The sequence below is a fragment of the Pan paniscus genome, chromosome 2 (assembly GCF_029289425.2).
Source record: "Pan paniscus chromosome 2, NHGRI_mPanPan1-v2.0_pri, whole genome shotgun sequence".
Classification (NCBI taxonomy): domain Eukaryota; kingdom Metazoa; phylum Chordata; class Mammalia; order Primates; family Hominidae; genus Pan; species Pan paniscus.
This window is the reverse complement of record NC_085926.1, coordinates 110,605,914-110,621,084: the sequence shown is the minus strand read 5'-3', so window position 1 is coordinate 110,621,084 and position 15,171 is coordinate 110,605,914. Positions and strand designations below refer to the sequence as shown.

At 38.7% G+C, this 15,171-nt stretch overlaps 1 protein-coding gene across 4 annotated transcripts in view; it reads left to right on the top strand.

Annotated features, from left to right (window-relative positions):
- The window catches only part of CCDC80 (coiled-coil domain containing 80), a 37,803-nt gene extending 24,260 nt beyond the window's left edge, over positions 1–13,543 (top strand). For all 4 annotated transcript variants that reach the window (XM_014344334.4, XM_055110275.2, XM_034957082.3 and 1 more), the window contains 4 exons: positions 1,947–2,095; positions 8,747–8,850; positions 11,582–11,662; positions 13,045–13,543. In XM_014344334.4, coding sequence (XP_014199820.3) covers positions 1,947–2,095; positions 8,747–8,850; positions 11,582–11,662; positions 13,045–13,391 — 681 coding nt within the window. In that variant the 3' untranslated portion in view covers positions 13,392–13,543. The remainder of the gene's footprint in view (positions 1–1,946; positions 2,096–8,746; positions 8,851–11,581; positions 11,663–13,044) is intronic.
- Positions 13,544–15,171: the final 1,628 nt, after the last annotated feature.

Sequence of the window (15,171 nt, the reverse complement as noted above, 5' to 3'; positions counted from 1 at the left end):
ATCCAGAAATGTGGTCTCTGACAAAGACTGAGTTGGAGTGACTTCCCACAGCCCAGCTACTTGACTCAGACTAAATTCTTTTCTAACAACAATGTTTTACATTCATAAGACACTAGTTAAATAGCTATGATGTGCGAGGTCCTGGAGATAAAAGGTGAAGAGTGGTCTCTGCCTTCAAGAAACCCATATTTAACATAGGCCTATCTCAGAGGGGTCTAGAAGTGTGCCTCCTGATCCAATGTGGACAAGAGTTTGGGGTGTTTTTTTTTATTTATTTTGAGACAGAGTCTCGCCCTGTTGCCCAGGCTGGAGTGCAGTGGCGTGATCTCGGCTCACTGCAAGCTCCACCCCCCAGGTTCACGCCATTCTCCTGCCTCATCCTCCCGAGTAGCTGGGACTACAGTAAGCACCCGCCACCATGCCCAGCTAATTTTATTTTTGTATTTTTAGTAGAGACGGGGTTTCACTGTGTTAGCTAGGATGGTCTCGATCTCCCGACCTCATGATCCGCCTGCCTCGGCCTCCCAAAGTGCTGGGATTACAGGCGTGAGCCACCACGCCCTGCCAAAAGTTTGGGGTTTTACACCTACTTTCTTTCTATGCTTGCGGACAAAAGTTCTGAACCATGAAAAACTATACCATGTAATAATAACAATAACAAAAATAGTCACTTTATCAAGTGCTTTCCTTATGCCTGGCACTTTCTTCAACCCTTTGCAATCCTTAGTCTCACACGTCTAAGATAAATGCTAACATTATTTTTGTTTCACAGAGGAAAAAACAGAGGCCCAGAATGGTTAAGTAACTAGCCCAAGGTCATCATGCAGTTAGTGTTGAACTTCATTCCCACAGAGGCTGGCTCCAGAACCCACTGTCTTAACAATTCTGGCATACTGGCACTATATCACTGAAAATACATTTTACTAAAGTTTATCTTAATACCTCTTTAAAGCATTCCCTAAACAATTTTTAAAACAACTTATCAAAATGTTCTTTTAAAATTCCAGGCTTCTGAAACCATGTGAAATGGGGAACACAAAAAATGTTCATGAAAAAGTCATTCATATACCATGCTTGTGTGAGAATCTTCAGGGGAAAAAAAGGCTGTCTATGCTATCAGAATAGCTGACCCAACATGCAATATATTTCTGGATCTGGAGAAATGGCATCATTAGTTAATTCTGCACACATGTTTTCTCATCTCTAATGAGAGAGGTTGGGCCAGATAATCTCTAAGGTCCTTACCAGTTCTCACATTCTGTGATTTACTGAATTCCCACAGAGGGCAGAGCTTCGAGCCATGTCCAGACTGCTCTCCAGTTTATGCTGATTACGCTCAGCCAGCCCCTAAATCCATCTCAGGTTGCTTTTGTAAGTCCAGGCAGCTATGATTCAGGAATCTGAATTTCATTGTCTTTAAGTTGGATCCCAACTTATTTCTGAGAATAGGTGAACAAAAATGACTTAATATTAAGTGATGTTTACTCAGTAAAACAATCCCTGGGACCACAGAACAGGCCTTGGTGGAAAACTACTCTTATTGCTCAGGTTACACACTCGAACATGTCATTCCATTTAGTTTCCTGTGTTAGGTACAGTGTTTCTCAGTTCTTCTCCAGTTGTTAGTAAATAAGAACCAGCTTAGTCCCAAAGGTAGAGAGGTGAACCTAGGACTTGAATGGTGAGGAAGGCATGGACCCTTTCCAATAAAAGGAGCGTAGTTAAGAATTCCTTGTAAAAGAGGCAGTTGTTTTATGGACTCCAACTCTCAAAACATCAGCAAAGGGTACTATTGCAGGAGAGCATTTATGAAGCAATGAATCCTCTAGGCTCTGATTTCAAAGATTTCCCCAGAGCTCCTCTGAATTCTCACAGGTTCTCTATCCTCTGAATAGAGAGAAGAAATGCACTTGTACATTAAATGAATTCTGTTTTTTCTTAAACAGCAATACTATGAGGTACCAATAACAATGAAGTCTGTGTTTGATCTGATCGATACTTTCCAGTCCCGAATCAAAGATATGGAGAAGCAGAAGAAGGAGGGCATTGTTTGCAAAGAGGACAAAAAGCAGTCCCTGGAGAACTTCCTATCCAGGTACATCACCTTTGGAGTCGCTAAAGAGGAAGGTGCAAATTTGTTCTGAGTGAGCTCATGAAAACGCCAAAGAAACACAGATCCCACATGTGTTTACAGAGAGTAATCCTCCTTGGAGAAAAACCTACCCATCTCTGGCCACTGAGCTTAGTCTTGTCCTGTTGAAATGTCTCTGGCTACAAGGCTGGCTGGCTGCAGCTCCAAGCATCAATGTTGATTTGGTGACTCAGGATAGGTCTTTTCTCTGTTTTTTTTTTTCTTTTTTTTCTTTTTTCTCTTTCTTTGGTACGGAATATAGAATCCTGACCTCCCAAGAAAGTTAATTTACTCAGTCAGTAAATCTGGAGATCTCTGCATGTAGCATTTTTATTTTACATATTTATTTATTAGGCCCCTTCTGGTTCCAAACAGGATTTGGCACACTGTGCTTGATTTTCCGCTTCCTTCCAACTCTGCAGGAAACAACAAAAGCCCCACTAAGACCTCAAAAGGAGAAATCCTCTTGACCCAGTTTCATGAATTTTTCGACACTGTCGTTTATTGAAGACCATCTTGTGGCAACCCCAGTGTCCATGGGGGAGGAGCATACCCAGAGAAAAGTGTAAAAACAACTCCATCTGTTACAGGACAGGGGTCCCAATCCAGACTCCAAGAGAGGGTTCTTGGATCTCGCGCAAGAAAGAATTCAGGACAAATCTGCAGTGCAAAGTGAAAGCAAGTTTACTAAGAAAGTAAAGGAATAGAAGAAGAGCTACTCCATAGACAGAGCAGCCCCGAGGGCTGCTGGTTGCCCATTTTTATGGTTATTTCTTGATGATATGCTAAACAAGGGGTGGATTGTACGTGCCTCTCCATTTTAGACCATATAGGGTAACTTCCTGACGTTGCCATGGCGTTTGTAAACTGTCATGGTTGTGGTGGGAGTGTAGCAGTGAGGACGACCAGAGGTCACTCTCATCACCATTTTGATTTTGGTGGATTTTGGCTGGCCCCTTTACCGGAAACTGTTTTATCAGCAAGGTCTTTATGACCTGTATTTTGTACTGACTTCCTGTCTCATCCTGTGACTTAGAATGCCTTAATCATCTGGGAATGCAGCCCAGTAGATTTTAGCCTCATTTTACCCAGCTCCTATTTAAGATGGAGTTGCTTTGGTTTAAACGCCTCTGCCAAATCCACTTTTCTCCCTTCTCCTCCCCTCCCCCAATGTAGGATGAAACTTCTACTGAGACTTTGGGGCCCTAGGAGGTGCAAAGCTGCAGAAAACTATACACAACAAACTTACAGAGGTCCCAGTATAAACACCACTCCAACTATACTGTGTGGTTAAGGGGTTCCAGAAACCAAGCAAGCATGTAATACACATTTAGTGCTTGAGCCTCCAAGCAGAATCTTTACTCATGTCTCTAAAAGCACATTCTCCATATGTGAGACAGCATTAAGAAGGATACGATTAGTAAGTGGATAAACCGAATTTCTACAGATGTGTGAGGCTTGGGTCTTCCAGGATGTAACATTGTGATATATAAACGGTACAGAACTTACCATTCATCCAAGTTTTGAGTCTGTAACTTACTAGCTATGTTGATCCTTTTCAATTAACCTGCCTCAAAAATCTCTCACCCATAAAATTAAAAACGATAGCAAGCAGCTCTATCTCCATCCATCTCCATTTCACATAGCCATTATACCTGTGAACACTTTTTGTGTGCTAATCTCTGTGCCAAGCATGTCACCTTCATTCCCTAGTTTTACCCTTACAAGAATCCCATGATCTAAATACTGTGACTATTGTCATGTTGCAGGAGAGACAACTGAAGCCAATGGAGATTAAGTAACTTTCTCTCATCACTGAGCTAGTGTCATCTCTAGGAATCAGTACCCTGGGACAATCTGACTCCCCAAATCTATCGTCTTATCTTATGCTCCTTTAGAAAATGTGAATTATTATTAGTTCTGAACCTAAAGGCCTAGAATTTGAAACAAAGGAAGATACTCTTAAAACCACAGAATTTCGGCCCTGAAAGGAACCCAAGGCTCTTCCTTCATCCAAATTCTCAATGCAGTACAAGTATCTGAAATGGAAACAGAAGGCACACACCTTCATAAGGACTTAAAATCAACTCAGCCATAGGGGCAGCCTCCACTGAGAAAGGGCTCTGAGCTTCACTGGACAATGGCTCTTTGTCTGGTCTCGGGGGTATTAAAACACCAACTTCTGATCCAAGATCATCACTCCAGATGACGATAATTGAAAAGATTTATGCTAAGAGCTTTTCTTTTGCTCTTGAGGTGCTTTTCTTTTTTCTTTTTGAGGTAAAAATTCTTTAGAAGTTTATTTTTTATTTTAACAGTGTTAAATATACTTCAAGTTACAAATTCAAGACCTCAGTTCCCAAACTTCTGAATTAGGCTTCGAAATTTTATTTTCCAATTTATAACCTAGCAAATTTTTGCCATCACTTTTAAGAGGGCTTTGAATAATGTTCGATCTTGCTTATAAACCCAGTAATTAAACAACTTCATCATTTCACACAGGCATTATACATTTAATACATTTCATACATTTCTTTCAATTATTTGAAATTAAACAAACAAAATCTTTCTGAGTACTTAAAGATCTGTAAGTTAATAAGTTAATTTTACAAATACAGTGAATCTAACGTTCTCTCAGATGTTCTAAAAACTGCATACACTGTAAGATTTCAACTTACCTGCATGCCTAAACCAATTACTTAATTACACATTCTAATTTGGAGTTTCAAGTTGTCATTTTATTAGGCCAAATTCTCTTAAGCTTCACAGTAATATATTTATATACATATACATATATAACCAGAATTATAGATATATACAAACATATATATAATTATTACTATATTACTATAATTTTGATTCTTTGGAAACTTTTTCTTCTTAATTCTAAATCTTCCAGGGTTAGTGATCTATCCCAGTAAACTCAGGTTGCCCACCCTATAAAGCAGACAGTTATCATCCAGTTCATTGATGTTACTTAAAACCAGAGATCTGTCGTGAGACTGGCAGCTACAGACATCCTCAGAGATTCTTCTCACCATCCCTAGGTAGAGTGTCTTTTTATAACCACTCTGTCAAGGGTTTCAAAATTTGAAATGGAAAGCTGACATTATCTCAATTTTCTTCATTCACAAAAGCTTGTAATACTCCTGTAGGTTGGTTACTTAAATTTTGTATTTTTTTTTATTCTTAAGGAAGTACAAATATTATAAAGTCTTTTGTACTAGATGGGGTCCTAACATATGTAAATGTATTTTCCACCTAATGTAAGAGTTTTATGGGCTCTTATCTTCATTACTACTATAGGAATATACATCTTTTATGGATATTCAGAGATATATATAATCACAATTTGGATGTCCCATAGCGGTGCCTGACTTGTGGTCATAACTCATAAAATCATTCTGCTAATAATTGTAATTTATTTGAAGGATTAAAGTGGAATAGTGTACTACTTAAAGGCACAAGCAAGACAAAATGAGTTTGATTCCAGGTTCCTCTATTTACTAGCTGTGTGACCCTGAGCTAATTACTTAAACACTCTGGGCTTCAGTTTTCTCATTTGTAAAATGAACATAGTAAGTGTATTTTTGTTTAAGACTGTTGTGAAGGGTACATTCAATACTAAAGGTAATGATGGCCCAGGACCCAGTACAAAGCAAGTAGTCAATAAATGCTACTTATTAGTAGTCCTAGGGTCAGTTATTGTGGTCCTATAGAGAACTTTGCCATCCAGGAAGAGTTACCAGAAAGAGATTTAGTAAATACTCCAGAATTGAAACCCAGGCAAAGAGAAATGAAAAAAAAAAAAAAAAAAAATTACAGTCCTGTAATTAAACCAGTATCCAAATGGGAATTTTCCTTCAAATTTGCTGAGTGGTTGATGGGTTTACACAGGCTAGTTTCAGCTGACCAGACCCTGAAGCCAGTCTAGTCTTCAATAGCACTCATTTGGTTCAGGGTATAATCACCTTTCCCTGAGACAGAAACCCCAAAGAGTTGGCAAATGCATACTAATTTGGGCATACCAGTTAAGAGAAGCAAACACATTCACAGCTTGTAAAGTTTTTATTTACTGGGAAGCTAAAGTGACAGAAAAACAGTTTGTCTAAAATAAGGGTCTGGGTCAGTTTCATAACTCTTGTTACATCTTTTGGAAGTTTCCTTCCGTGTCATGAGCTGCGACCTTGTATCTTAATGTGAAGGTCTGTGGGAAGCTGAAACATGACTTAGGGGAAATGACCTTCTCTCAGTTGTGTCTGGGACAGGGAGTCTGACATCCCATCCCTCTCCAATCAGGACTGCATTCAGTGTGCACATAGGTAAACAAACCAAAATAGACCTCACCCAAAATAGCTCCTTCCAAGACACCCTACAGCTCTGTGTGAGGCCAGGAAGGCTGGTCTGGTTTGGATGCTGGCTAGGGGGCCAGCGCTGGTCTGGCATGCCTCCTAAGGAAGCAGGAGAAGTACCTGAGACTGTTGTGTTTGTGATCCGACAGCAGTTACTGTTCCCTTTCCTAAGAAACCTTGGACAGTCTCGGAGGCTCCTTTCTTGTCCTTTGTGCCAGACACATTCAGCTCCCTGTCCTCAGTAGAGATTTTAGTTTTTCTTTCCCTTTAAAAAAAAAAAAAAAAAAAAAAGCAGAGGAAGTGAATGTAATGTCACAGCAAGCAATACTTGGCGAGCCTTGCGGCAGGCATCCATTCAGAGGTTGTATTTCATCAAACTATCATTTTCTCTTATTCACCCAAACCACTATTCCCTCAAGAGGCCATTTTCTTTGGGGTTGAAAACTCTCATGTTCACTCCTGATGCTAGAAGGGACACAGGGATCGAAGCCATGAATAAAATTAACTGGCTGTCAGCTCTGTGAGTGCACCAACACCCTGCGGTCACCTGCACTGAAGGCAAAAAGCAAAACACCAGTGAAGATGGAAGTTGAGACAACGCTATACAGTTGCCCCTTAGATGCATACCCTCTCTCTTTTTATACCCTCTTGCAGACCCTGATAGCACCAGCCAAAATATCAGTGTCTGAGGGTGGTAGATCGGGGAAACTGCTGGACCTGGAGTCAGAGAAGTGTCTGTATTTTGGTAATGCCTCTTAGATTTACTAGTTGGGCAAGTTATTCACTTCTCTAAGCCTTGTTTTGTTATCTGCATAATGGGGAAAATAATCCACAGCCTCACTGAGCTCTAATGAAGAACCATATTGCGTTGGTGAAAGTGAGCTATAAAATGATACACAAACCTAAGGACTGAATAGGTTATTTGATGGTGCCGTGATGGATAATGTCAACGTCTGTTAATGGATAAAGTTCTACACCCAGAAGCCTGCAGATTAAGACATAATCCTCTATATCCATGTTATCATGTGGATAACTTGCATTGATAGGTTTGAGAGTCTAATTTTTGTAACATTCCTGTGAACAACATACTGCTGTTTTTGATTTTAGAAGTAAGGAAGGCTGGGCGCAGTGGCTCACGCCTGTAATCCCAGCACTTTGGGAGGCCGAGGAGGGCAGATCACCAGGTCAGGAGATCGAGACCATCCTGGCTAACACAGTGAAACCCCGTCTCTACTAAATATACCAAAAATTAGCCAGGTGTGGTGGCACGCGCCTGTAGTCCCAGCTACTCGGGAGGATGAGGCAGGAGAATCGCTTGAACCTGGGAGGTGGAGGTTGCAGTAAGCCGAGATCATGCCACCGTACTCCAGCCTGGTGACAGAGTGAGACTCTGTCTCAAAAAAAAAAAAAAAAAAAAAAAAAAGAAAGAAAGAAAAGAAAAGAAATAAGGAAAAACTGAGACTTTGGTGAATTGAGTGACATGCTCAACGACACCCAAAAAGACAAAAGCTTTTTCTGCTACTCTACTGTGTTGGAACTGTAAAAACAGAAACTAAGTTTACTATATATTCTAAAATCTTATGGTTCTAGGCTTAATATCATTCCACTTTATAGAAGTACTTTGTAAGCATTGGTGCTTATTAATAATAGGGTACATTTTAGAAATTGCATTTGCCTCTGGAAGAACCACTGGCTACTGAGGAAGGTACACAGGGTTTTGTTTTTCCAGGAATCCTCTTTGAACCTTCAAACCACTCTCCCAGTTTCCTTTTTCCTGTCACTGTAATCTACTTAAAATACAGTTATCTTTTTCTACTCTATCTCCTTTCCGTATATTAATTTCTTAACCCCCTCTAAACTCTAGCAGTAACTCCACTAAGACGAGTTCTCTTCAGTTGTCCTCTGAGTTTCTCATTTCCATTGCTACAGTTTAATGTACAATTTTGGCCTGTCTTCATTGCATCTGAGAGTTTGTCTCTCCCCAAGTGACCTCATTAGGCATTGTGACCACAGACTCATGCTTGACACGTCATGCAAATGCCAAAGCAGAAAGACTGTGAAGTTACAACAGCAAAACTACAGGAGTGTAGCAATGCAGTTTAATGTCTTTGAGAAGCATGGGACAGTTCTAAGCATGTGTTTTTTTCTTTTTTTTTTTTCTGGGCACAGAAAAAAATTGCTAGACTGAGTCACTCTGGTTTCCTACATTGGTTTTTATTGTTTGAAGCAGTAAGCAGTAATGGTGTCCTGCTTTTTTTTCCAGGTTCCGGTGGAGGAGGAGGTTGCTGGTGATCTCTGCTCCTAACGATGAAGACTGGGCCTATTCACAGCAGCTCTCTGCCCTCAGTGGTCAGGCATGCAATTTTGGTGAGTGGGAAGCCACCTCATTACTGCTTTCCCATACCACTCTCCTCCTGGTCAATTCTAAAATGGAACATAGAACCTTAGATCATCAAAATGATTCCTAGTTCAGACTGTTCAGGTTTCCAGACACATACTCTACTATATTGAGTATAAAGTTGCTTTTAGACTGGAGCTTTAGTCAACTGTGGATTTTTTTTCCCTCAATATTCTCTCCTCTCTAGTTCTTCTTCATTCATGTGTTTGAAAATATCTTCTGATTTACTTTTAATGATCTGTATCATTTATCTTCAGTTTTTTTTTAAATTGTCTCACTTAGGTATTATCATTCACTTAGGTAATACTCGAATATCTACTTACATACCATCACTGGATACTCCATAGATTAAATGTCTTTTTTAAAATAGGAATGGCTCTGGGAATAATATATTAATTGAAGCAGACTATATTGCCCTTCTCTTAAAAATGATTTTTATCTTCAAAACTCAGAAGACTTAGTGAAAGAATTTTTTTTAAAAAAGGATTTTTATCTATAACTGAGCACTAAGAAAGTAGCAAGATCTCTTAAATAAAACCTTATTTTAAAGACAAGCAGGCCAAAGAAAAACATAGTTTACTGTTTTTTTGTAGTGAATCGCTCAGAATTTTGAAAACGAATATATGCTTTATTTACCGAACATTTTTATTCTAGTGTCCTGAGAGAGCTAATGTCATTTTGGATATGGATATATAGGCAGTAAAATGAATAGTATATAGAACTTACTACTAAGTTCAATGATAAATCAAGGAGATGACTACAATTTCAAAAGTAGAAGTCATGAGTGAAATCTCATATGAGATATACCTCTGCAGAAGAAGAATTTTGAGAGATTCACTGGGCAGGGGCAGGGGCAGGGGCAGGGGGAAGTAGCTAAGGGCAACAAAGTAAAAAATTCTCCATTAGAACATAGATGAATCACCATTATTTTGATGCCTCTATTAGGAGGAAGAATCATCTACTAGTTACAAAACTGTGCTTGATTTGTTTTTTAAAAGGGAGGAGGGTAAATTTTGTAAAGCATTAACAGAGCCAAGGTCCTTGTTATGACCTAGTATGTGTAAATTATAAGTACATTTTAATTTTAAGATATGAAATAACTCAAAGGAAGGCCAAAACCAAACTCATAATAGTAAGAACAATAGAAAATTCAGAAATTTGTATTTGTACTCCTATTATCAAGGTTAATAATTTAAGACTTTATATTAACATATAAATTTGATTGTGCCAGTATTCTTAAGCACACTTTAAATTATTTATAGCCACCAATGTGGCCAGTTAAGATAGAAATTCTTACAGCAGTTAAGAACCTTTACAAGAAAAATATAAATAAAGCCACAGTTTTTAAATTTTCCAAAGATGCTTTTGTAGCAGCTATTTGGTGGTACTTTATCTTTAAATCTCTGCACACAGATCCTATGTCACATTGTGAAAGCAAACTCTTTTGTACTATACCCAAAATGCGAACAAGTCATGTTCACATTTATTAATTAATGAATAATTAAATTGATGATCTTCCCTTTTGAAAACATGACTAACCAATATGTAGAACAGAATAGTTCACTTCTCTGGGAAAAGAGTAAAGGTGAAAAAAAAATTTTTTTGAATAGCATTTTGCCTAGATTTTAGCTTCTCCTTAGAAGTACCCTCCCATGGCAGTGTTCACTTTTCTCTCCTGGACAATAAACATCACCAACAACCTTATTAGTTCCAAGTTATTATCCTGACTAGGTTGGGACTTTATTTAAAACTATGAAAGCTTGATATGATGGCTTGACAGCCCCTTTGTCCTCCTATTTTCTTTCTCTGGAATCTCTTCATATCCACTTCATCTTCAAAAGAATTCCAACAAGCTACCAAGGCATGACCTTCCCTCCTGTCCTGAAACTTTAGCAGAGGATATGAAGGCAAGCTGTGCTTGCTTAAATGTCTTCCCTTTTAATCCTCTAAATTAGTGATAAAAACATATCTTTTAAGCCACTACAGTTTTGTGTGAGGAAGCAGAACAATTTCAATTTCTTTAACCATCACAATTGATGGAGTCTGTAGTCTTTTCTCTGAAAGTTGTTATCCTAAAAGCTGTTATAAATTCAGAACACTAACTAGCTTAGATCAGCTCAGATATTTTAATGTTCCAATGAATTGCTTCATCTTTTCTTTTTTTTGAGACCGAGTCTCTCTCTGTCACCCAAGCTGGAGTGCAGTGGCGCAATCTCGGCTCACTGCAACCTCCGCCTCCCGGGTTCAAGTGATTCTCCTGTCTCACCCTCCCAAGTAGCTGGGACGACAGGCACGTGCCACCACACCCAGCTGATTTTTTTTTATTGTTAGTAGAGACAGGGTTTCACCATGTTAGCCAGGGTGGTCTCTATCTCCTGACCTCGTGATCTGCCCACCTCGGCCTCCCAAAGTGCTGGGATTACAGGCATGAGCCGCCGCGCCTAGCATGGCTTCATCTTTTCTTTTCTTTTCTTTTTTGTCATTTAGTAGAATGAGAATCACAGTTCATCTTCTTTGAGGTTTTGAAAGTATTTGCTTCCTTATGGTAAAAATTTAAAATGGATTATTCTTCTCAATCGGGTTATGCTCTATATTGTTTTTAAATTTAAGAGATTTTTAATTGTCAGATATCAGGGCTTTGAAGTAAAAGATAACTTCTAATCCTTTCCTCTAATCCTATGGTTTTCTTTTTTCTCTCAGGTCTGCGCCACATAACCATTCTGAAGCTTTTAGGCGTTGGAGAGGAAGTTGGGGGAGTGTTAGAACTGTTCCCAATTAATGGTAATGTGTTGTTATCTTGAAATAGTATGAACTAGTGTTAAGTTCAGTTAAATTACATTAAGTTATATGCAAGCAGTGCGTGTATCTCTAAGGTGAACAAAGTTCATTGAATCCTCCTCCCACTTCATGCATTTGTGCATGTGTGCCTGTGTGTGCACGGGATATGTAGGGGAAGGGGTGTGGAGTACAGGGACTAATATTATTTCTAATATAAACCATTCCAAGTAACAGTAAAAATATCCATTTTTCTTAACTAAAATAGTGCTTTTTGGGGGTCCGTATAGGTCCTTATGGTTTACAAAGCATTTTCTTCTATTTTATATCATTTAATTCTCACAATAGTTTTGTGAGGCACATAGGTCATATCTCATTGATTCCCTTTCAACAGATAAGGACATACACTAAAAGGCTCAGAGAAGCTGAAAGATACATACACTAAAAGGCTCAGAGAAGCCGGGCACGGTGGCTCACATCTGTAATCCTAGCACTTTGGGAGGCCGAGGTGGGCAGAACACTTGAGGTCAGGAATTCGAAACCAGCCTGGCCAACATGGTAAAATCCGTCTCTACTAAAAACACAAAAATTAGCCAGGCATGGTGGCATGCGCCTGTAGTCCCAGCTACTTGGGAGGCTGAGGTAAGACAATCGCTTGAACCTCGGAGGTGGAGACTGCGGTGAGCCGAGATCACACCACTGCACTCCAGCCTGGGTGACAGAGCAAGACTCCATCTCAAAAACAAAACAAAACAAGACTCTTGACTGAAGTTTTCAGAAAGCAAATCCAGTCCTTTCTTCCAAGACCAAGCTCTTTAAATAATGTGTGTAAAATACTTGGCAGAATGCCGAACACAGCAGACTTGAAAGTGTCAGCTCCTTTTCTCCTTCCCCTCTATTCTTTTCACTATTCACAATAGTTTAAATATTCCTCTAGATCTTAACAGAATTGATATTTTCACTTTTAACAATGAAATAAGCTTTTTATCATAAAGATGTGTCAAAAGGTAAGCTGTAGTTACAGAGAAGTAACTAAGCTAATTGGAAATAAACTTAGAAATATAAACTATATAATCCTTGTTAGTGACAAATTTTAAAGAAATTAGTCTTGCCAGGATTAAATTAAGGAATTGGTTTTATACTTTGTAACATTCCTACAAAAGACACATCGTGTGCCCCAAAGTTTGACCCTAATCGTGTTGCAGAAAGCAGGGACATTTAATTTCTAGTAGAAAAAGCCCCAGCAAACTTCTTTAATTAGATTTTGAACTAAAGAGAAGAGGCTCATGGGTCCTCCCTATTCTCACAGTAATTTCCTCACACTTTAATGTTTTCATGGGCTCTGACTCTTTAATCCACTAACAATAACTATTCCAATGTTATTCTAGGGAGCTCTGTTGTTGAGCGAGAAGACGTACCAGCCCATTTGGTGAAAGACATTCGTAACTATTTTCAAGTGAGCCCGGAGTACTTCTCCATGCTTCTAGTTGGAAAAGACGGAAATGTCAAATCCTGGTATCCTTCCCCAATGTGGTCCATGGTGATTGTGTACGATTTAATTGATTCGATGCAACTTCGGAGACAGGAAATGGCGATTCAGCAGTCACTGGGGATGCGCTGCCCAGAAGATGAGTATGCAGGCTATGGTTACCATAGTTACCACCAAGGATACCAGGATGGTTACCAGGATGACTACCGTCATCATGAGAGTTATCACCATGGATACCCTTACTGAACAGAAATATGTAACCTTAGACTCAGCCAGTTTCCTCTGCAGCTGCTAAAACTACATGTGGCCAGCTCCATTCTTCCACACTGCGTACTACATTTCCTGCCTTTTTCTTTCAGTGTTTTTCTAAGATTAAATAAATAGCAAACTTTCACCTATTCATGAGTTATTATTGAAACCTTAAATCATAAAGACATTTAAAAGGATTGTTTTTCTAAGTGGAGGGGCTCTAGTGCTAAATAATGGTACTGAAAATTGATATTATTTTCCTTTTCTTATATAAAGGACCTTATTTGGCATATAAAATTTTATAAAATATGTATTTAAAGCTTTTTCTTATTTTTGTATTAATTGGTAAGTGAAAACTCTGTTAAAGATCACACCACAATGTTTTCAGGAAACATCTGAAAAGATAAAACAAAGAACAAATAACTTATAATACTTACTTAAATTGACACTTTTTGAAATGCCAGTCTGAAAATAATTAAGATCTCTCTGCTTTGTATGAGTTTCTTTTATGAAACTTGATACCACGGGAGTCCAGTAATATTGGCCACAAAAGCCAGAGAAAGTACCAAGCCCAGCTTTGTTATCACAGCCACTTCCTGCCCTGCTTCTGTTATTTTTAGTGTTTTTTCAGATATAAATCGGGGTCCAGGAAATCCTCACCAGAATCTGGCACTGCAGCCAAAGGCGATACTTCCAGAGTTCTAGTAGGCTGCTATGGAATTTCTGGCATGAAAATTCTTGACCCCTCACACTTTACCCCCTGTACAGCACAGGCATACCATGGAGATATTACAGGATCAGTTCCAGACCACCATAATAAAGTGGATATCGCAATAAAGTGAGTCACACAAAATTTTTGGTTTCTCAAGAAGTGCATATAAAAGTTATGTTTACACTCTTTTGTAGTCTAGTAAGTGTATAATAGCTTTATGTCTAAAAAATGTACATGTTTTATTTTAAAAATACTTTATTGCTAAAAATTGCTAATGATCATAATCTTTTTGCCTTGATGTTGATGGCTGCTGAATGATCAGGGTGGTGGTTACTGAAGGTTGGGGGTGATGGTGGCAATTTCTTAAAATAAGACAGCAATGAAGTTTGCCACTTCGATTGACTTTTTCTTCATGAAAGATTTCTCTGCAGCATGTGATGCTGTATGATAGCATTTTACCAGTAGTACAACTTCTTTTGAAATTGGAGCCAATCCTCTCAAACCCTGTTGCTGCTTTATTAATGAAATTTATGTAATATTATAAATCCTTTGTTGTCATTTCAATAATGTACATAGCAACTTACGCAAGAGTAGATTCCATCTCAAGAAATCACTTTCTTCGTTCATTCATAAGAAGCAAGTCTTCATCTATTAAACTTACAAAAGTTTAACTTAAAAAATCTCATTACAAAATGAGATTGCGGCAATTCAGTCACATCTTCCGGCTCCACTTCTAATTCCAGTTCTCTTGCTATTTCCACTATATCTATAGCAGAGCTTCCTCCAATGAAGTCTTGAGCCTCTTAAAATCATCCATGAGGGATGGAATCAGCTTCCAAACTCGTTGATCTTCCTATTTTGACCTTCTCCCATGAATCGCGATGTTCTTAACGGCATCTAGAATGGTGAATCCTTTCCAGAAGGTTTTTAATTTGCTTTGCCCAGATCCATTAGCGGGATCACAATCTGTGACAGTTATAGCCTCACGAAAAGTGCAAATGACTCCTTGATTCCTGTGCTGCACAATAGGTATTGTGTTAGCAGGCACGAAAACATTAATCTCCT